This window comes from Piliocolobus tephrosceles, chromosome 3 (assembly GCF_002776525.5).
Source record: "Piliocolobus tephrosceles isolate RC106 chromosome 3, ASM277652v3, whole genome shotgun sequence".
NCBI lineage: Eukaryota > Metazoa > Chordata > Mammalia > Primates > Cercopithecidae > Piliocolobus > Piliocolobus tephrosceles.
The window spans coordinates 78,861,343-78,884,317 of record NC_045436.1 but is presented as its reverse complement, the minus strand read 5'-3'; the positions used below and the strand labels follow the sequence as shown (position 1 = coordinate 78,884,317).

The 22,975-nt window shown below is 36.4% G+C and overlaps 1 protein-coding gene across 2 annotated transcripts; it reads left to right on the top strand.

Annotated features, from left to right (window-relative positions):
* Positions 1-539: 539 nt before the first annotated feature.
* Positions 540-22,666, top strand: ADH4 (alcohol dehydrogenase 4 (class II), pi polypeptide). Of its 2 annotated transcripts, XM_023190930.1 has the most exons (10): positions 553-644; positions 1,546-1,685; positions 2,063-2,164; positions 3,205-3,346; positions 5,756-5,843; positions 7,882-8,113; positions 13,120-13,380; positions 18,971-19,106; positions 19,582-19,720; positions 21,856-22,666. In XM_023190930.1, exons 2-10 carry the CDS (start codon positions 1,611-1,613, stop codon positions 21,878-21,880), a joined length of 1,200 nt encoding a protein of 399 aa, XP_023046698.1. In that variant the 5' UTR covers positions 553-644; positions 1,546-1,610; the 3' UTR covers positions 21,881-22,666. The 2 variants fall into 2 exon arrangements, with proteins under 2 accessions (XP_023046699.1, XP_023046698.1); XM_023190931.1 differs by lacking the exon at positions 1,546-1,685 and having other exon boundaries at positions 540-644; positions 21,856-22,191.
* Positions 22,667-22,975: the final 309 nt, after the last annotated feature.

Genomic DNA, 22,975 nt, shown 5'->3' with positions numbered 1-22,975 from the left:
AATAAATTATGTTCAATTCATACAGTGGAATATTCTAGAGTAATGAAAATAAGCTACAGTCACAGGCAATGTGAATGATTCTCACTAGAGTAGAGGGGAGAAAAAAGACATGAAACAATACATACACTATGATTCCATTCATAAAAAGGCTTTGCTAGATTAAACTATTGGATAGAGAAGCATAAATAGGTAGTAAACCAGTAAATATGCAAGGAAATGATTATGAGAGTTGTGAAGGAGAAGAATAAGTAAGTTAAATGGGCAATTCTGAGGAGTAGAAATTTCCTTTACTTCATAATTATTTGGTAATTCATCTTTATATGTTTAATGGGCTTTTCTCTATTATTTTATATTTTTCAATTAAAGAAAAAAGAATTTTAAAAATCTTGGAGCTCACTGAGAGCAATGGGGTTTGCAGCTGAAGTCCAATAGTACAAATGACGTGGTAAGAGGCCGGCAGAGCTGTGAATTACAGCAACAAAGAAGGAAAGAAAGTGATTGGAGAATTATGCAACATGAATGGTATTTATGCAAAGACGGCTCCTTATAGGACACAGAACTCTCTGGGTAGCAGTGGAAGCCTTCTTAACTCAGAAAGAAACTCCCAAACAGTTTCCCAAAGAAAAATGGGCACCAAAGGCAAAGTAAGCAAATAAGCTGTATCTTTGTTCAGTTTGTGCTTTTCTGTGTCTTTGTATGTTTGGCTAAAAGAAGCTTCCTTCAGGAACTCAGGAAGCAGTGACTTAGAGTTGATCAAAAGTGTATGAGTGGCCCCTATGCCAGGAATTTATTTCAGGGAAATTAACTGTGGATTGCCAAAATGTTTATTACAAGGGTGTTTAGTTAATATTAATATTATTCAAATGGCCAAAAGAAGAGAGATTTAAGTAACTAGGCTGTAACCCTAAAATAGAATATGCATAAGTTACAAATAACGCTGCAGGAGAATATAGGAAAACATTCAAATGTATATTAATAAGTAGAAAAAGCAGATTACAAAATACTATGGACAATGTATCTTATCTGGGGATACTCAAAGAATTTGCATCAAAATCATAAAGTGGGTAATGAGCTCACAGATGAATTTCATTTTATTTTTTGTCTTTAAAAACTTGGTATGCCTTGGCACTTTGAAACTTCCTATAATTAATATATATTTCCTTTGAAACAAAATAAATAATATTCAAAAACATAATTCAAAATTACTTAACTATTGAAAAATAGATATTCATGTGGTCAAAGACTTTGGGAAAAGTATACCAAATGTAAGCATAGTAGTGTTAGAACAGAAGATTATAGGTTTGTTTCTTTCTGCTTTCTTTCAATGTTGCTTATATTTGAAATTAAAAATATAATTTGAGGCTAGAAAAGAATTGGGATTATAGAATCCTAAATACTTAAATTCTGTTCATTCATCTTTACCCAAATTCTTACAATTAGACCAAATTTTTATTTAATTTATATCCTACAGATAAATTTTATAATGATATAAGCCTCATTTCTCAGACTTTTAATGAATTCTCTGGGGACACTGTTCAAATGCAGATTTTGAGTTAGTGGATTTGAGGCAGGGCTTTCATCTCTAACAAATTCCCAAGTAATGTGAATAAATGCTTGTCCAAGGACCACACTTCGAGTTGCAAAGATGTAAAACACATCTATTCTCCAGCAATTATCTGACTCAGGTAATTCAGAGCTGATTTCAAACAGTTCACTCAATAGATTTTTATAGGCCATCTACCTTTTCCAACTCTATAAATCTATCCTCTCTGTTATAGAGGGAAAAACTTGAGGCATTATATTAAGGTAAACTTTAATACACCTGTTATTATTTTTTAAGAAATAAAAAATGTAATGACTATAATGTAGAATTTAACTTATTTTTCAGTAAGATCCCTTGTCTTTAAAATAATATCTATAAGATCCAGCCACAAACTCTTTAACTCTTTGTCGTGAAATTATAGTATTAATATATTCTAATTTTTTCTCATGATATCCTCTCTCCCACCCACAACCCTGTCAAAATCTCTATCTCCTTCTTCCTTTTCTTTCTCCCTTTCAGGTTATTAAATGCAAAGCAGCCATCGCCTGGGAAGCAGGCAAGCCCGTTTGCATTGAAGAGGTTGAAGTAGCTCCCCCCAAGGCTCATGAAGTTCGCATTCAGGTAAGTGGAGACTTTCCTTGGGTGGGAGCAGACAGGGCCTCAAGTGGAGACATGGCTTCTGTCAAGTCAATCCTATGTGCTATGATTCAGAGGCCTTGGAGTTTCTAGTACAGGGAAGTTGTATTTTTAGGTTCAGTCAAAAATAGGCATTATCCCAAAAAGGAATAAATCATCTATTATTTTAGTAATTTTTGAATAATGGGTTTAAAATTTAATTGGTCTTAACATTAATCATTTACCCTAAGAATCAATCAGACAAAGGAATTCACTTTGAATTTGAATTAGTTAGGTTTTCTTTTTGTTTTCCAATTGCTAATTATTTGAAAGTGTTATTAAAAGGAAGATAGAGAATTTGCTCCAAAACAACAAAGAAGAAAAACCCGATATGCTGCTCTGGGCAGCTGAAGGTTCCTCTATCCAGAGGAAGAGACAGGAGTAGGTCACAGGGAGAAGAGAGTACATGGAATGGAGTGAGATCACCAATGGCAAGTTTGGACTTTCCTCATTTTTCCCAAGCTGACCAGACTTATATTTTCCCTGAGGACCCCCACATTAAGAGTCTATACATGAGACTGAATGGGACATCCTCATTGACAGAAACTTGAAGAAGAATATAGGTATATATTGGTAATTAATGTAGACAATCCTTGATTTGATATCGTTCTCACAACTGTAAAAGGTATATTACCTTAACTTTATTTCAGCAAATTTACCCTATAATAAGCGTATAATATAATAACCCTATAATATAAGCCCTATTACCTTTGATTTTTCCTCTCCTGGAGGCAATAATTGCCAATCCTATCTCTTTTTTGATTTTCTTACAACAGCAAACGGTAGAAAACAAAGATGCATTATAAGAGGAAACGAATTTAACCTAGTATATTTTTATTGGTTCTTTTTTTCAAAAGACAATTCTTTTATTGAATTCTAGAAGTCTTATAAAGTTTCAAAATGATATCAGGCCTAATATTATATGTAACATCCAGTTCAATAATATAGCTGCAGAAACACAATTCAAGTCTGTAATTGTCTTGCAGATCATTGCTACTTCCCTGTGCCATACTGATGCCACTCTTATCGATTCTAAATTTGAGGGCTTAGCTTTCCCAGTGATCGTTGGCCATGAGGCTGCAGGGATTGTGGAAAGTGTTGGGCCAGGAGTGACCAACTTCAAACCAGGTATTTTATTTTATTCAGATAAAATGGAAATGTCACAATATTTCAGAGATAATTCTTGATAGAGTCCTGGCTTGGCATGCTATAATTGATCTCTATTTACAAAGGGGGACCATCTTTTCCAAAGTAAAACTGAGACGCACAATCTATCACAGTCTAGCAATGGGACAGAATATTTGAAATCAGAACTGTCTAATAAAATCTGGGAAATGTGGTCACTTTATTTACATAAAGCACTGAGAAATTGTCCTATGAAGCAAAGTTACAAGGTTAGCTTAAACTGAAATTTCCATGTTTAACAAATGACACCTTACAAAAGAACAAGATCATGTCCTTTGCAGGAATATGGATGAAGCTGTCAGTCATTATTCTTAGCAAACTATTGCAGGAACAGAGAATCAAATACTGAGTGTTCTCACTTATAAGTAGGAGCTAAATAATGAGAACATATGGACACAAATGGGGCAATGACAGGCACACTGGGGCACACTGGGACCTATTAAGGATGAAGGATGGAGGGAGGAGAGGCTCAGAAAAATAACTGTCGGGTACTATGCTTAGTACCTGGGTGACAAAATTATCTGTACACCAAACTTCCATGACACAAGTTTACCCATATAGCAAACCTGCACATGTACCCCTAAATCTAAAATTAAAGGTGTTGTTTTTCCTTTTTTTTTTTTTTTTTTGCGACGGAGTCTTGCTCTGTCACCCAGGCTGGAGTGTGGTGGCGCAATCTCAGCTCACTGCAACCTCCACCTCCTGGGTTCAAGCGATTCTCCTGCCTCAGCCTCCCGAACAGCTGGGATTACAGGCATGTGCCACCACACCTGGCTATTTTTCTATTTTTAGTAGAGACGAGGTTTCACCATGTTGGTCAGGCTGGTCTCAAACTCCTAACCTCAGGTGATCCACCCACCTTGGCCTCCCAAAGTGCTGGGATTACAGGCATGAGCCATTGTGCCCAGACATTTTTTTTTTTAACAGTGTCTTACTCTGTTGCCCAGGCTGGAGGACTGTGGCATGATCTTGGCTTACTGCAACTTCCACCTCCCGAGTTCACACAATTCTTGTGCCTCAGCCTCCAGAGTAGCTGGGATTACAGACATGAGCCACCACACCTGGCTAATTTTTGTATTTTTAGTAGAGATAGGGTTTCACCATGTTGGCCAGGCTGGTCTTGAATTCCCAACCTCAGGTGATCTGCCTGCCTCAGCCTCCCAAAGCACTGGGATTACAGATGTGAGCCACTGCATCTGGTGTAAAATAAAAGGTTTTGTTAATGACATGTTATAACAACTTCTATATAAAAACGCAAACTATTTTAATATTAACAGCAAACTATGTAAAGAATTAGGACTTAGAGGTAGCTTTAGTGAGAAACATATGTATGTCAGTGTTAGCCGAAGTGTCTTTTTGGAAGTTTGTAAGATAAACATAATACCTAAATGAAGCACACACCAATAGCTGAAACTATTTACTCCACATTTTACAACAGATCCTCCAGATACTGGAATATGGGCTATGTAATCCTCATTTGGCAGGCTGGATGAACCATGCCACTCTTTTCCCTTTGAATGAGAATGCTCTAAAGTTAGAGGTACATTAGTACCTTTCCATTCCAAAAAAGACTGTACAAACAAATTGCTTCCCAACATTTTGTGTCAATGAAGGAGTCTGGCCAATATCATCCCTTTAGCCCCAGCTCTGCCACTTACTGGCTATGTGATCTTGACCAGTTATGTCACTTTTCTGTGATTCAGCTCAGATTTCTGTTTTATATAGTGTGAATAAAAATAGGGCTCATCTCAAAGAGTTGTTCTGAGAATTAAGCTCTGAAATAATACATGTAAATAGTTATGTATTAAATGCATGCGTGGCATGTATTAATTGTTGAACGTATGTGAATTATCATCATTAGACCTCAGGCATTGAAGCACAAAAGTCACTATTAAATTGGAATTTATTAAAAAGTGGAAAAATGTGGAATTTGAAAGTGAATCTAAAGATGAAACATGGCAATGATATAAAGTTTATACCTAGCCTATAATTGTTTACCTCTCCTATTATATAAGGATGTTATGTTTCATACATGGTGCTTGGAAATGTAATAAACAATAGTCATGATGCGGAGAGTCATAATGACAGCAAAGTCCCAGAGTTCTGTGTCTGATGACATCAACACAGATTTGTTGCTTGACTGCCTAGTAGAGTAACTTTTTAAAAAATACAATATAGGCAATACTTGGGGGAATCTGCAGTCTTGTAAGGTAATGAAATATTGTAGCCACCTATACTTTCCACTGAATATAAAATGTATACTGTAAAGAAAAGGTGTTTTCCACTGCTGTATCTGGTAGGAACTATAAGTAACATCTTAGGCACCATCCAACATATGGCCTTTCTTTCTAGGTGACAAAGTAATTCCACTTTATGCACCTCTATGTAGAAAATGCAAGTTTTGTCTGAGTCCACTCACAAATTTTTGTGGAAAAATCAGGTAAGCACTCTACACTGTTAGTATAAATTTGAATGAACATTTTGGAAAGCACATTGACATTACCTAAATGGCCTTGAAGAAGTGCAAACCTTCCACATACTAATTCTAATCCTAGGTGTGTACAAGATACTATTGCAAGTGCACACAAAGAAACATGTGCTGGAATATTCATTGCAACACTGTTTATTATAGTAAGCAATTTAAAACAGCACAAATGTCCATTAGAAAGAGAATGAATTTTAAAATTGCTATGTAGTAGCACAATGGACTACTACACAATAATGAAAATGGCTAAACTTGAGCTGCATGTATTAACATAAAATAATCTCACACACATAATGTTAAGGGAATAAGCAAATTGCTGAAGGAATATTTAGTAAGGTGTCATATACAATACTATACTTTCTAATGGTTATTTGTATATGTAGTAAAAGCATAAATAAATCACTGAAATAATGCCAAATTCAGAATAATAACTACTTCTACAGGGATGAGAGAGGGATACAATAAGGCATAGTAAAGTGATTTACTCCAAGGCAACATAGTTATAAGTCTTAGAGCCAGGTTTTTAAACCAGGCAGTATGGCTCCGGAGTCCACAATCTTAATCATCTTGTTTTTGCTTTACTGAGACTACAGACAGATCCTTTCTTCCTTAACACTAGTTGAAAGCAGTTATTTAAGAAGCTAAAACTGTACTACTCTTACATCTATTACTGTGCCTCAATTTTTTCATCTAAAAAATGAGGATCAAAATAATGCCTGCTTCACAGATTTGTTCTAGATAGTCAAAGAACTAATATTTTTTGCAAAGCTTTAATGAAATAATGGATTTAGACAATGCCAATAAATTCTTTCTAACAAATGTTATAAAAAGAGAGATAATTAGATATTTCAAATGAAATATACAATACCACCTATAAAGTATTACCACAAAAATATAAAATCTGAATCAGATCAAGTGTTTACATCAAAAATACTAATTTATGAGGGGATACAGGGATACAGAAATATGTTCAACCATATTACAGGAATGTTATGAGCAAAATCCAGAATGAGGAAAACTCTACAAGACAAATGATTCAATTTCTTCAACAAATAAATTGCAAGGAGAAAGAGAGAGAGAAGGGATCTATAATTTAAGATAATTAAGAGACAACAAACATGTGGACCTAAAAGAATCCTTTAGAGATACACGTTAATGTATTTACAGATGAAATAGTGATATCTGGGATTTGCTTCAAAATATTCCAGTGTAGGGGAGGGAGCAGGTATTGTGAAGGAATAATAGGTGAAACTTGATTGGCCATGAGTTGATGGTTACTGGAGCTGGGACACGGACACATAAGGGTTCATTATGCTATTCCTTCTACTTTTATACATGTTCAAATTTTCCATAATAAAAATTTTTAAGAGTTAATACATGTAAAGCCCTTAAAAGCATTTCTGGTACACAAAAGCATTCAATAAAAGTTTGTTCCCTGGCCGGTGCGGTGGCTTATGCCTGTAATCCCAGCACATTGGGAGGCCGAGGATGGAGGATCACCTGAGGTCAGGAGTTTGAGAACAGCCTGACCAACATGGAGAAACCCTGTCTCTACTAAAAATACAAAATTAGCCAGGCATGGTGGTGCATGCCTATAATCCCAGCTACTCAGGAGGCTGAGGCAGGAAAATCGCTTGAACCCAGGAGGCGGAGGTTGCAGTGAGCTGAGATCGTGCCACTGCACTCCAGTCTGGGCAACAAGAGCAAAACTTCGTCTAAAAAAAAAAAAAGTTTATTCCCTGCACTCCAGCCTGAGTGATAAAACGAGACCCTGTCACTTTAAAAAAAAATTGTTGTTGTTATCTTTAAAATGCTTCCAACAAATTATATTTTGTGAAAAGTCTTGTTGTTTCCCTAATTTTTCTGTCGTGTAAATTGTCATGAAAGATGTATAATGCTCAACATATTTTGTAGGAAAATGATCAGTGTTCCATTTATTGTAACTCCTCTTTATTTGTATCTCTCTCTCTCTCTCTCTTTTCTAATTTTCTAGTAATATTAAAAGTCCTGGTAGTGATCAACAACTAATGGAAGACAAAACCAGCAGGTTTACCTGCAAAGGAAAACCAGTTTACCATTTCATGGGAACCAGTACATTCTCTCAGTACACTGTAGTGTCAGATACTAATCTTGCCAAAGTAGATGATGATGCAAATTTAGAGAGAGTTTGTCTGCTTGGATGTGGGTTTTCAACTGGCTATGGGGCTGCAATCAACAATGCCAAGGTAAATGGTTAAACACCAGTTTGTGTAAAACAGAAGTTACTGGGAGGCAGTGTGATACAGATGAACCAGTTATCTCTAAACTTTGGCTGTGTCATTTATTACCTCTGTGATTTTAGGCAAGTTATTTAACCCTTCTAGAATAATATCTACTAAAAATACTTATGGGGATAATTGAATCACAATATATATGTAAAACATCTGGCCCAGTAGCCTACATATAATTGGCGCCCAGCATACGTTCTTATACTATACTAACATGTTAGACTATAGATCATCCCTGATTTAAATACAGCCTGTTTAAATATGTCTTGTAAGGATGAATGCTCATCCTAGGACAGCTGACTCTGTCAAAGGGCAATAAAAAAGACAGAAACTCACTTCCATCTTCACACAACCACCCCTGTCTTCTCCCTGATGCTATAGATCTCTCTCCCTCAATCAGTAGTAATTCATTTCTGTTTCTCATCCTGTTCCTTTGTGGCTTCAAAGGAGGGTCTCTGGTAGCAGCCCTGATGTTGACCAGATGTGTCCCTAGAATCCCAAGTTAGAATTTAGAGACTCTTACAAAGCATCTGATCTAGAACTAGAGAGATATCAAAGAGGGATCTCACAGTTGGACATCTCAAATAACCTCCTTATTTGAACCTCCCTGACATCAACCTTTATTCCTGACTCAAAACTGCAAAATGCAGCCAGAGTGGTCTTTCAAACAACAAGTCTGAAGATTTTATTTTTCCTGCATTATTTCATTTTTCCCTCAGGGTGAGGTCAAATTCCTCAGTAGGCTACAATGACTTCCTACTTCTCCCTTTCTGCTGTGCACTGTTCCCTTGGCTCCACTCAGTCTCCAGGCTTCAGTCACTGGGGTCTCTGGGCTTTCCACACTTGGCTTCCAGCAACAGTGCAGGGAAGACTGCCCTGCCTCCTTCAGGCTGACTCCATTTATCACTTCCTCTCAGAGATCAACTTCAGGTTCTCAGGTATGCTTTGGGTGTCCCTCCCAGTTTTCACCCCAAATTTTTTTTCTTTTTTGAGACAGGGTCTCACTCTGTTGCCCATGCTGGAATGCAGTGGCATGATCATGATTCACTGCAGCCTTGATCTCCTGGGCTCAAGCGAACTTCCCACTTCAGTCCTCCAAGTAGCTGGGATTACAGGCATGCACTACCATGCCTGGCTATTTTTTTAATTTTTTATAGAGACAGGGCCCACGCTGGTCTTGAACTCCTAGGCTCACGCAGTTCTCCCTCTTTTACCTCCCAAAATGCTAGGATTACAGGCGTGAGCCACCGCCAGCCTCTGTCTTCATTCTTATCACACTATAGAGAAATCTCCCATGTATTTTTCTGTCCTATTGTACTATTTGTTCCTTGAGGGCAAGAACTCTCTGTTATTCATTGTGATAGCTCTGGAGGCTGGAATTGTCCCTGGCACATAATAGGAGCTTGATAATTTTTCAATGAATGAACAAATAAAACCAGGTGCATGTGAAACCCTTAAAACAGCCTGGTGAGGCCTGGTCCTCGGCTTTGTAAACCAGAAAGTCCTTTTTATCAGGTTACCTAGAGTTGTTCAGTGTCAAGGAAACAAAGTCAGCCTCACCACAGTAAGAGGTTGATCTAGTAGCCAAGATACCAAAGTATGACTCTTCATTGAGAATTTTATCTGCCACATAGTCAAAAATGCTACTCTTTGCTATCAGCATGTTATCGCCCTTTAAAAATGTATCCATCCACACAATTACTCATTAATACACAAATTTAAAAATTGTATTAGAAACCAAACTACAATCAGAGAAGGGTACTAGTAGCTGGGTGGAGTTGACAGCAGATGTGCACATGGCAGTCAAAGCCTGTTTTCTGCTGTATGGCGCTAGAGATTCAGGGAAGAAGTATCACTCTTCAAGTCTTCCTCTGCTGGGCTCCATGCAGTCCATCCTCTTCTACTACTCCAGTCCTTTTAAGGGCCATTAGCACTGGAGATTCAGCTACAGCTTTCTTTCTTTCTTTCTTTCTTTCTTTCTTTCTTTCTTTCTTTTTTTTTTTTTTTTTTGAGACGGAGTCTTGCTCTGTCGCCCGGGCTGGAGTGCAGTGGCCGGATCTCAGCTCATTGCAAGCTCCGCCTCCCGGGTTTACGCCATTCTCCTGCCTCAGCCTCCCCAGTAGCTGGGACTACAGGCGCCCGCCACCTCGCCCCGCTAGTTTTTTGTATTTTTTTAGTAGAGACGGGGTTTCACCGTGTTGGCCAGGATGGTCTCGATCTCCTGACCTCGTGATCTGCCCGTCTCGGCCTCCCAAAGTGCTGGGATTACAGGCTTGAGCCACCGCACTCGGCCCCAGCTTTCTTTCTTAATTACTTATTTTTAATTGAAAAAAAATTTTATACATTTATGAAGTATAATGCAATGTTTTGATATATGTATACATTAAATCAAGCGAATAATGTACCCACCACTTCATATACTAATCTTTTTGTGGTGAGAACATTAAAAATCTTAGCAATTTTCAGATATACAATACATTATTATTAATTATAGTCACCATAGGGTACAATGAAATTCCAGAAATTATTCCTCCTCTCTAACCGAAACTTTGTATCCTTTGACCAACATCATCCCATTCCTCATTCATCCCCCCAGACTCTGGTAACCACCAGCCTAGTCTCTCCTTCTATGAGTTTGTCCTTTTTAGATTCCACATATAAGTGAGATCATGCAGTATCTGTCTTTCTGTGCCTGGCTTATTTCTAACATAATATCCTCCAGGTTCATCCATGTTTTCACTATGACAGGATTTTTCTCCTTTTTTAAAGCCTAAGTAGTACTCCATTGTGTATACATATACCACATTTTTCTTATCCATTCATCTATTCGTGGAGCAAAAGCCAGGGGTGTGCATACCTAATATTATAGATAAATAAGGAAAGTATTGCAGTTTACCTGTTGCTTAGTAATTTTGTTTCCAATTTAGAATGTATTAATACTTACCTTGAGCAGATTTTCTCTTTTCCTTTTGTTTAAGGATTGGTTCCACATTTTGGCTATTGTGAATAATGCTTCATTGAACATGGGTATGCACAGCTCATTTCCTTTGGTTATATATCCAGAAGTGGAATTGTACAGCTTTCTTTTAAATCCAGTCAAAGTCGACCTAAATTTCCAGGAGCTATTCTTCCCACTGTAAAGGAGGAGATTCTAGCTGCTAAGCCACCTCATGGGATGCTCAGAGAGAAATGAATCTGATAGGAAGAAATTAAGGAAAGTGAAGTATCAGTAATTCTATTCAAAAGGCAAGAGCTTTGATAAAACTTAACTTACTTCTGAGAAGAAAAGTGAAGCAACCTCTCTGTATAATTATTGAGAACACACTAGCACCACCAGAACCCCTATTTCTTTTTGATGTGCTTGTATCTGCCAATTAAACAACATTACACAGAGACCTTTGGAAGTGTGGAAATGTCCTCTAACAGTGGTACTTGCAGACAGATAATCATCCACTGTGTGTAGACCTACTTGCAAATTGTGGGGGCAATTTATAGTGACCCCACCAAAGTTCTGCGAGCAAACGCACTTTTACACACAGGGGCCTAGTTGTATGATACAAGTAATGCAGCATATTCTATTTACACACTGTCGTGAGTTAGCCTGAGAATCCAACTAGTAGTTACATTGCTGCAATGGGAAAAATGCATTTCCACTTCCTAAGAGACTCACAGGCTCTTTTTAACTGAGACTCCGGAGAAATATATTAAGAAACACACTGAACACATGCCACAACATTATAGTAAAGAAGCCATCATAAGAACAATATTCTTACTATTTGCAATATATATATATATAATTTCCCGAGTAGCAAAAGCCAGAGGTGTGCATACCTAATATAGATAAATACTGAAAATATTGCAGTTTACCTGTTGCTTAGTAATTTTGTTTCCAATTTAGAATGGATTAATCCTTACCTTGAGCAGATTTTCTCTTTTCCTTTTGTTTACATTTTAATCCTAACAGCTTTGCATCCTCATTAGGAAATATTAAGTATATCTCTATGTAGTATTTTTCTATCACTATACTAGTCTGTAGAATAACATATTCCAGTTACGGCATCTTTTCTTACCATCTTATCTATTACTTCCATTTAATGCAATGAAACAAACATTTATTAAAGACTCAACATACAGAAGACCCTTTCATAATAATGTGGAATTTAAAAAGTTTCTGCCTTCATATAATATAGTCTTTTAAAGAAACACACATATAAACACAATCAAGGCAGGTTATAAATTATATGATACAAGAAAAACAAAACGATAGGCATTGATTTCTGATTCAAGAATCAAGAAAAGTTTCATAGAGAGAATGTCCTTGAAGTCAGGCCTAGGAGTATAGGTTATACTTTAATTAAAGAAAATAAGATGAAAAGTACATCAGTCTGAGGGAACAGGGTCAACTACAGCATGAGGAGAAGTGCAACAATCTGTTCGTAGTTCTTGTACTGGGAATATCATGGCGATGAAGTTGGAAGGTAAACAGAGGTCAGACAATAAAAATCCTTTCATGCCATGCAAAACAAATTGGACTTCATTCCAAACTGGTGATTTGGAGTGATCAAGTAAATCACTGTAATATTAATACAACCAAATGAGGCCTATTAGAAATGTAGATGTCAAATTACTAGTGATCCAAAATTTTAAAAGGAAAGCAATAAACCCTTCAGAATGTGTGGGTTTTCAAATTTTGTTCTAACACTGAAGGGAAAAAGTAAAACAAGGGAATTATTTTTACTTGGGTTTGTTTCTTATAATCTTAATGAACATTAAATAATTCTCCAAATTTAGGTAGTAATGCATCCATTTTCACATTGGCAGATTTCCTCCATTGGTTATATCATAGAGTTTAATAGCAGGCTGTCTTTAATTCATATGTTCATGCCCCCTCTTCCTCCTGCTCCTTAAAAGGAAAAAAGGAGGACTAGCTACTTGAGAAGTTATTTTAATTTTCCTGCTTGCAGGTCACCCCTGGCTCGACTTGTGCTGTCTTTGGCCTAGGAGGTGTGGGTCTTTCTGCTGTAATGGGTTGTAAAGCAGCAGGAGCTTCCAGAATCATAGGTATTGACATCAACAGTGAGAAGTTTGCAAAGGCTAAAGCCCTGGGAGCCACTGATTGCCTCAATCCTAGAGACCTACATAAACCCATCCAGGAGGTTATCATTGAATTGACCAAGGGAGGTGTGGATTTTGCTCTTGACTGTGCAGGTGGATCTGAAACCATGGTATGTATATTTTTTTCTTGGCTTATGTTTTCAATTTATTCTTTGGCTGTTAAATAACAGGGGAAAGTGTGTTATGTTTATTACGGTAACTATAATCATTCCTTCTTAGTACTTTCAAATGGATGACAGTGGAGTAGAAGTATAAGCCACAATTCATTTCCCATTCCCTCAGCTACACTCAATTTCCTTCAATGCCCATGAATGTGTCCCCCCAAATGCCAGTACTATCTTGGTGAGTTCAGTCTTCTCTTGTGATAAGAAGCCATGCCAGCATTATGTGTAGATGCTGATTTTTCTTTTGAGATCCCTTTAAAAAGCTCGATATTATTTGTCTGGAGATAATATTTTCTAATTTTGTTTTCTATGATAATTCCAATTCCTATTCCTTGGAGACAATTTTAGGGGTTTCTTCATTTTTAATTAATTAGAGAAATGTTCCTTTTGACTATGAAATCAAATAAAATGACAAGTGCATTAATTAAGTGACAGCATTCTTTAGCAAAAGATATAAAGAGATGAATTAACTAACTGCAATGAATAAATAGGAAAAACACCTGTTTGGCTTAGCTATCTTATACATTATATACATGTTATTAATATTTGTTAATAATGTAGAATATCTTTTCTATAACAGTATATATTTAAAATTAATAAATATGTATTGATATATTTAATATTAACATGTCTACAGATAATAAATACTATTTGTTAACACTTAGATATTATACATTATATAATAATCTATTTTAAGTAATGTTTATTAATGTGTAAATAACTATTTCTATTAGTCCTTAATATTAATGTTATTAATATTTATTCATTCTTCTATGTGAAATGCAGCAAAAAATAAAGAGAAAACTTAGAAATGAACATTTTAAAAGAATTGTGTTTTATGAGAAGTGAGCCCTCCCCCACAAAAAAATATACAGAAGGCAGATTTAGAGGAGGAAATAAGAGAGGGTGACTTGTGTTTCCTAATATCTACAACACATTCGCTCCCATATTAAAGTAGAACAGGGAGAGGCTAGCAACCTGCACACAGCCCAGCTCTGTCCATCAGATCTCAATAAATAGGTTGCAAAATTAGGTCCAAATTACACATTTGAAATTTTCCATATTTCAAAAAAAACCATACCACAAAATTTAAATCATCTTTTTTTCCTGAACACTGCAATGTATATCATCCTGATTTCTTCCCAACTCAGGCCAGGCTACAGTGCCCTCAGTGACTCCACTGGTTGCACACCTATGAAGCCGGCCTGTCTATTCTACTCCAAAAAGTGGAATGAAGAACCAACTACAACTACAGGCAATATACTGAAAAGTTACCTTGCTGGAGTGCCCAGCCTAATTCTCCAGAGTCAGCAAATAATCACCTAATGTGTATTTACTCAAAGACACTAAGCAGATTTTGGGAGTTTTGTTTTGTGGTTTTTGTTTGTTTGTTTTTGTTTTTAATGAAATGACCAAAGAATTCATCAACTGAGTTATTGGCCTATAGATTCTTCTTATTTCATTAGTGAGAGCCATGAAGTAGTTGTGATGTTATTCCTTTTACTTACACCTTCACTCAGCCTAGCTCCCAAGCCATCCTCTAGGCAAGATATAAAGCATAAAATTCTATACTTCCCAGAAGCAAATTTTGTGCTGGTTCTTCCCCCTTGGTTCTTACACGACTGGTGTATTCCTCAGAAGAGAATGAGACCCAGGAAGACTTATGATGAGAGCCACAGGCTGCTGTTCCTCAGTCATTCTTCTCTGAACAGTTTCATTATAATATATGCAAACTGCTGAAAACAGTATCTGGCAGGTACTAAGCACACAACAAACATTAGCTATTATTGAAAATGCATGCATCAAGGGCTCCGCATCTAGCACTGCTCACCTGTGTTCAAGGCTTCAAGCCCTGCTTTTGAATTGATGTTAGTACCTGCAGTGTGCAGCATGCCACATCCATCGCTCCGCTTCCCATGGCTCATTTATTTACAAACACTAAAATTTAGCCTATTCACCTTATTTTTCTTGTACAGAGATTCTCAAGACTAGCTATATGTTAGAATTTCCTGAGGGGTTTTTCATTGTTGTTTTGTTGCTTTTTTAATACCAATGAATGGGCCATACCCAGGATATTCTTGTGTGCTGGGGGCCCACTGACAACATTTTAAAAATTAATTTCTCAAGTTGAGAACCACTGACCTAAAAGTTAGCATCTTCTATCATTAAACTGACTTATTATATCATGAAAGTCATTTTCAATTATGGAACAGAATTATATTAGAGAATCCAAATAAATCCTTGGAAAGAGAAGGATTTATTTAATCACCAAAAGATGAGTTACCTACTCTCCTACCAAAAGTTTCTATAACTAGGAAAAGCTATGTTTCTAGGTTTCAGTGACCTCTAACCCTCTAAACCAAGGGTCAACACCCTGTAACTTACCAGCATGAGGATTATTTACTAACACCTGCTAAGGACCCTTTTAAGGAGCTGAAGGTAGTGATACTGGAGTCTATGACCTGACTGGAAGCTGTAGAAAGATTTTATAACTTTTCAGTGATTAATTTTTTATAACTTTGATAAGCCCCAGCAATAAGTCAGAGACTTCATTTAGAATTTAATTTTGAAAGTGTTTGTCAAAAATGTTAAAGGCCTCAAAACATTTGATTAAAACAGAACCATAGGTCATTGTAAAACAATAGTTACTTATTTAGCCAAATAAATCATCAAAAGACTTTAAAGGCAATACATAAGGATATATGGATGTAAAAACCTTAACCCTGTTTTTTTAAGCAATTAAAAACCTAACGTAGGCAACACTGGAATTATTTTGATAAAATGTAAAATGTTGTTTCTTAAGTCAGTTACCAGAAAGGGAAAGAAAAACTGGTAGTGTGACTGCTTCTCCTTATGGGAAGCCCATTTTAATAAACCTGATGGGAAAAGTGATTGAATTTAATCAGACATGGGAAAAGTGTGTTCAGGATTATGAGTACAGCAGGAAGATACATAATTCTTAGTAGCTGCATGAGAAATTTTCTGATTACATTGAAAAATTTAAACATATCAAGAAAAGCCAAGAGTACAGAATCAAGTTGTACTGGAGGAAAACATTCACTCCTAGACCTTTAAGATAAAACATTTTAGTATCAGGCCATAAGAATAGTTAGAACTGGAGGAAAAAACTTATAATAGCTGATGAAAAGGCTAAAGAAGAGAGTTATATCAGTCCAAGGGGAGACAAAGCTGAAAGCAGGGAGACATAGCAAAAGTTGAACTTCTGACATATGATTTTGAGAAGTTTTCAAAAGAAACAAGTTATAAAATTAAAAGTTAAATTTCTTTTAATTTTGTTAAGAGCAAATCAATACTGTAAAGAAACTTTGTTTTAACATAGGGGAATAATCTTAGAAAGACTATTCTAAATAATCCTCTTTTAATTATAGCAAATTTAATCACATACAAAATTTTTTTATAAATTCCTCTTCATGAACCTTATTATGACTTACACAGATGATCTATGATATGCTTGGACTTTTGACTTATCCTAATTTTTTCTTTTTAAATAATCAGTCATTTTATTTTAGGACAAGATTTTCCCATAAGATTCTTTTTTATATGAAATTATTTTTATATGAAATTATTTATATGAAATTTTATATCAAATTTTATATGAAATATATGACTAATTCATTTTGTTAAAATAAATATTATTACATTATTTTATTAAAAATATATTTTTATATTTATAACTTTATATTTCTCTCCCCTACTTACTTTATCTTTTTAAATAAATAACTTTAAAATAATCTCCAAATTATATACAATTATTTTTTAATAAGAATACAGGCCAGGCACAGTGGCTCACGCCTGTAATTCCAACACTTTGGGAGGCTGAGGTGGGCAGACTGCTTGAGCCCAGGAGTTCAAGAGCAGTCTGGGCAACATGGGAAAAACCCATCTCTACTAAAAATACAAAAATTAATCAGGTGTAGTGGCACACACCTGTAGTACCAGCTACTTGGGAGGGTGAGGTGAGAAACTGCAGGAAGTTGAGGCTGCAGTGAGCTATGATCATGCCACTGCACTGTAGCCTGGGCAACAGAGTGAGACTGCCTCAAAAAAAAAAGAGAATACAATTATATATTTATATATGAATTAGAATTCTTATTCCTAATAACCTTAAATTTTCATGAAAACTTAAAAAGCAAGAAATCCTGAACTGTTAGATGTAAGCATATTATAGATGAAATCATCTCACAATTTTAGAAACGCTTTCCTATATCACAATTTTTTAACTGGAAATGGCTCACACATCCAGCATTTATTATTTAATTTAAAATAATTTTCAGATTTTATATTACACAAAGTCCACTTATAAGCATTTATTTCATGTACATATACTTTTTCATTTTTAACAGTTATCTAGATAACTCGATAACTGAGATATTATGCAGAACTAGTCATTATTTAAGGTTATTTCCATGTTAACTTTTTTTCTGAGATGGAGTCTCACTCTGTCGCCTGGTGGAATGCAGGGGCACAATTTTGGCTCACCACAACCTCCACCTCCCGGGCTCAAGCAATTTTCCTTCCTCAGACTCCTGAGTAGCTGGGACTACAGGCACATGCCACTGTGCCTGGCTACTTTTTTGTATTTTTAGTAGAGATAGGGTTTCTCCATGTTGGCCAGGCTGGTCTCGAACTCCTGACCTCAAGTGATCCACCTGCCTCGGCCTCCCAAAGTGCTGGGATTACAGGCATGAGCCACCATGCCTGGCCCTTGTTAACTATTTTTAAAATCTGAACATTAGGTGAAAACCAAAGTAAGAAACTTAAGGTTAAACACATAGGTATTTTGCTGATAAATTAGGTGATTTAGTTGCTGTTATTGACCTAACAATTTTAAATTAGTCTTTTTGTCAAAAAAAAATCACACAAAGATAGATTCGGCTGGGTTTATAGTCTCACAACCTTTGTGCCAAACCCTGACACTTTAAACATTTAGCAGAGGCAAATATAAAACTTATTTACTTACACACAAATGTATGCTGATTTTTTAGACATCTTTATTTTTATTTTACTAATTTTTTTTTTTTCTTTTTTTGAGACAGAGTCTCACTCTGTCACCCAGGCTGGAGTGTAGTGGTGCAGTCTTGGCTCACTGCAACCTCCTCCTCCCGGATTCAGGCAATTATCCAGCCTTAGCTTCCCAAGTAGCCGGGACTACAGACAGGCAACACTACGCCCAGCTAATTTTTGTATTTTCAGTAGAGAAGGGGTTTTGCCATGTTGGCCAGGCTGGTCTTGAGCTCCTGGTCTCAAGTGATCCACCCACCTTGGCCTCCCAAAGTTCTAGGATTACAGGCATGAGTCACCCACACCCAGACTGTACTGAACATTCTATCTGTAATGGAACACTGGACCCTCAAGGCTCAATCTACCATGATACTATGACGTCATTAGCTTGAATCCCATTATCTTACATGCAGAGTTGCATTAAACTTTTTCTAAAGCATTTTACATTCCCACAGTGGAGTTCATATTCTACTTTTCCACTGACTCAAGTAGTCTTTTGTGTTCGATCTTACAGAGAGCAGCCCTGGACTGTACAACCGCAGGCTGGGGATCATGTACTCTCATTGGAGTAGCTGCTGGTAGCAAAGGATTGACTATTTTTCCAGAGGAGCTAATAATCGGTCGTACTATAAATGGAACATTCTTTGGTGGTCAGTTTTTTTTTTCTTCATAGCTTTAAATATTTTTCCTAGTAGTTCTGAAATTCTTAGAGTAAAGATTATTGAAAGGAAATAAAAATAATTTACTCAAACATTGAATCCTTAGAGCATATCCAAACACTACATTAAAACTATTAATTACTTATAAGTAATTTATATAAAAAGGTAATTATAATTTGCAAATTGAAATTTAATTTGCATTTGAATGAACCAACATGGAGGAACAAAAAATAAACATTGACCTAATTGAGATAATTTGTTATATAGAGTGGAAAATAATCTTAAATTTTTCTTATAAAGAAAATTTTTAAAGTAGATATAAGTGCAGAAAATTAAAGCTGGAAGGAGTTTAATCTATTTGAAACAAACCAAATCTGACCTAATAATTTCATTCATTCAGCAAACACTGATTAAACTACTTTGTGTCAAGCGCATGTCTTTATTTTGCATTTTGTCCACATTACAGGCTGGAAAAGTGTAGATTCTATCCCAAAGCTGGTCACTGACTATAAGAATAAGAAATTCAATCTGGATGCATTGGTGACCCATACCCTGCCTTTTGACAAAATCAGTGAGGCATTCGACCTAATGAACCAAGGAAAAAGGTACATTACTAATAGATGATTGAATGATTTAAAAAACATTTACAATGATTCTATTTTTTTTTATGTTAAGAACTAACCAACTTGTTTTTTCTGACATTTTCCACATCCCAGGTATTAGATGTGCTTAAAAGACTGAATAGTGGCTATTTCAGAGGGAAAAGTCTTCCATTTCAATAATGCACATCTGTACACTGTTACAATATAGAATGGTAGTATAAATTGATACAATTCCCATTTCAAAAACCATTAACTCAGTTGGGGCTGCTCCCTAGAAAGAGAGGTTTCTGCATAATATAATGTTACATCCCTCTAGTACAGTGTACCCCTGAGTTTGGCACTGTGGTGTTCTGCAGTTTGACACACAGTGCCTACCCCAGACCCTTCACAATCAGAATGGGGTGAAAACCATGGCTATGTGAACAGAGAGTGGCAGGGATCAGACATGTAAAAGATGCCCCAACTGTTTCATTCTCTTGCTTTCTCATGGAGTTCCTATAAGATACCTTCTGATCCACTATTATAGTTATATAGTCTCCCATGTCAGGGATCCCAGGAACTGATGTATAGAAATGCTCCACCTGGAAGATTCTTAGGGGTTGGGGGATTAGTAAGACTAGGATAAATGATTCTAGGTAAAATGTTCAAGCACAGCCTTGATCAATAGAAACAAAGGTCAAAAACATTAGGAACAATGTTACATAGAGCAGATGCAGGACAAAGAAGAAATGAAAAGAGAAGACACAACAAAAGAGAGGAGGAAAGGCTAAAGTAAAATTAAAATAACTGGGATTTGAAGCAGGGAATAAATGTTGCAGAAGAAGATAGTTTCATGGTGTGAGGACCCAGACTACTTCTTGGGGAAGAAACCTGAAGAAATATCCCCACTGACATGAACTCCCCAATTTGCAAATGTGTCAGTGACAACATATCAAAAGGAAGTTCAATAAAAAGAAAATACAAGCATTATTTTTTAAGCTACACCATGTAAACTTAGTATATAAGCCCTGCAATATTTTGTACAATCTCAATATCCCCATAAGGCATACTCCTCAAGTTAGGAGTCAGAGGTTGGAGTGGGGTTTGAGCCTCACACCCTTGTACTCTTATCCTCTAACACAAACTTTTTCTCCTAGAATTCTCAATTATGGAACACATCCATAAGGAATGCTAAGTGGCAGCCAGGTGGAAAATGCTGCATTGTTTTATGGGCAAGTCTCCCACATTCTCCAAGGAGGCTTCCCTGGTAATCAGCCTAGGGGTAGACACCAGAGTGAGGCTTCCTGCTCCTTCTCTAGCCCACTGAGAATACTGTCAGACTGCCCACACAGATGGAAAGGTGGCAATGGGGAAGGCAGAAGTTGGGCCTCATCAGGTGTGTCCACCATATGGGCACAGGAAGCACAAGAGAGGGCAGGCCTTCCTACCACCCAACTGCAAAGAAGCAAGGAAGTGGGAGGAAGGGGATGGGATACAAAGACTGACTAGCCTGTTGAGGTTTAGTGACCCTGCCCCAGAGTGAGGAAAGGACACAGAGATTCTCCTTCCACAGGTAGGGGTGTCTTCCAGTCCTGGGTGAAGAAAACATTTATGCATAGCAAGCTGCTGATAGCAGGGGTTCCACAGCTCCAGCAGTAATGTCTGAGAAAAGGACTGCTCTGTCCTTGAGGCTTATCCCCCACTTGGTGTCTACACGTTGGAGTTATCCAGGAATAAGAACATCTGGGTTCTCAAAAAGTAGCATCCCAACACACCAACTTTGATGCTCACTCCCTCCTTCGATGCTCAACTTTGCCCTCAGCTATAGGAGATCTGAGAACAGCGACTATTCCAAGACTAAAACCTGACTCCCTCCTTGGTACATTCTAATTCTCCTCAACAGTACCACTGAGTAACAAGGACACTGCCTAAGTTGAGCGAGGGTCCTGAATTCCCCCCCCGGTTTACTAGCACATGTATAAACTATTATTAACACCATGAATGGAAGAGGATGATGGGATAAAAGAAATTAGGCTTAATAAAGTGGATGTCTAAAAAGGAAGACCAGATCCTGAAATGAAAAGGCAAAACTTATTTGTGAGCTTTGGTTAAATTTATCATGAAAATTATACTTATTAATGTTTTATTGTTATTAACAGCATCCGAACAATCCTGACCTTTTGAAGATGCCAGGAGCAATTTGGAATGCTATCTGATTGAAGGTGAACCTGTCTGATTAATTTGTTACCTGATTTGATGAACCAAGGAAAGCCATGAGTTTAAACAAATATTTATATTTCATATGGGAACATAAAAGAGCTTTAAATATTACAGCCTTTGTACCTGTTACATATATGAATATTCCCTATGTTAAATAATAATAATAACAACTAGTGTTTATTAATAGAATCATATGATCTTTAGAAATTGTTTAAAATTAGTTCTGGGAAGGTGAAAGTGGGGAATTAAGAGATAATAAAGAAAACTAGATTGGCTTTATGTTTATAATTTTTTTAGATTGGGTAATGAATACATGGAGTTTCATTATACTTTTCTCTCCACTTTTGTCTATGTTGAAAATCTTCTGGGAGCTAAATGATGAGAACATATGGACACATGAAGGGGAACAACACACACTGGGGCCTGTTGAGGGCAGGGAATCAGCAGAGAGACAGCATCAGGAAGAACAGCTAATGGATGCTGGGCTTCGTACCTGGGTGATGAGATGATCTGTGCGGCAAAGCACCATGGTACATATTTACCTATGCAACAAACCTGCACATCCTGCACATGTACCCTGGAACTTAATAAAAGTTGGAAATTTTTTAAAAGAATGAGTAAGACCTGGTTTTGATAGCACAACGGGAGACTATAGTCAACAGTAATTTAATTGTACATTTTAATATGACTAAAAGAGTATGATGGATTGTTTGTAACACAAATAAATGCTTGAGGGGATGGATACCCCATATTACATGATGTGATTATTACACATTGCAGCCTGTATCAAAACATCTCATGTACCCCATAAGTATACACACCTAATACCCTCAAAAATTAAAATAAAAAATTTTTAAATAAAAATTAAAAAAAGATTTTCCACAATAAAAAGATTTTTACTGGAAAAATTCACTATATTTCACATATATGTGTACATGTATACACTATATATATACACTTATATATATGAAATATATATATTTGAAATATATATATCAAATATATATAGTAATTGTGATCATGTGTATATATATTAATATATACACACATATACATACA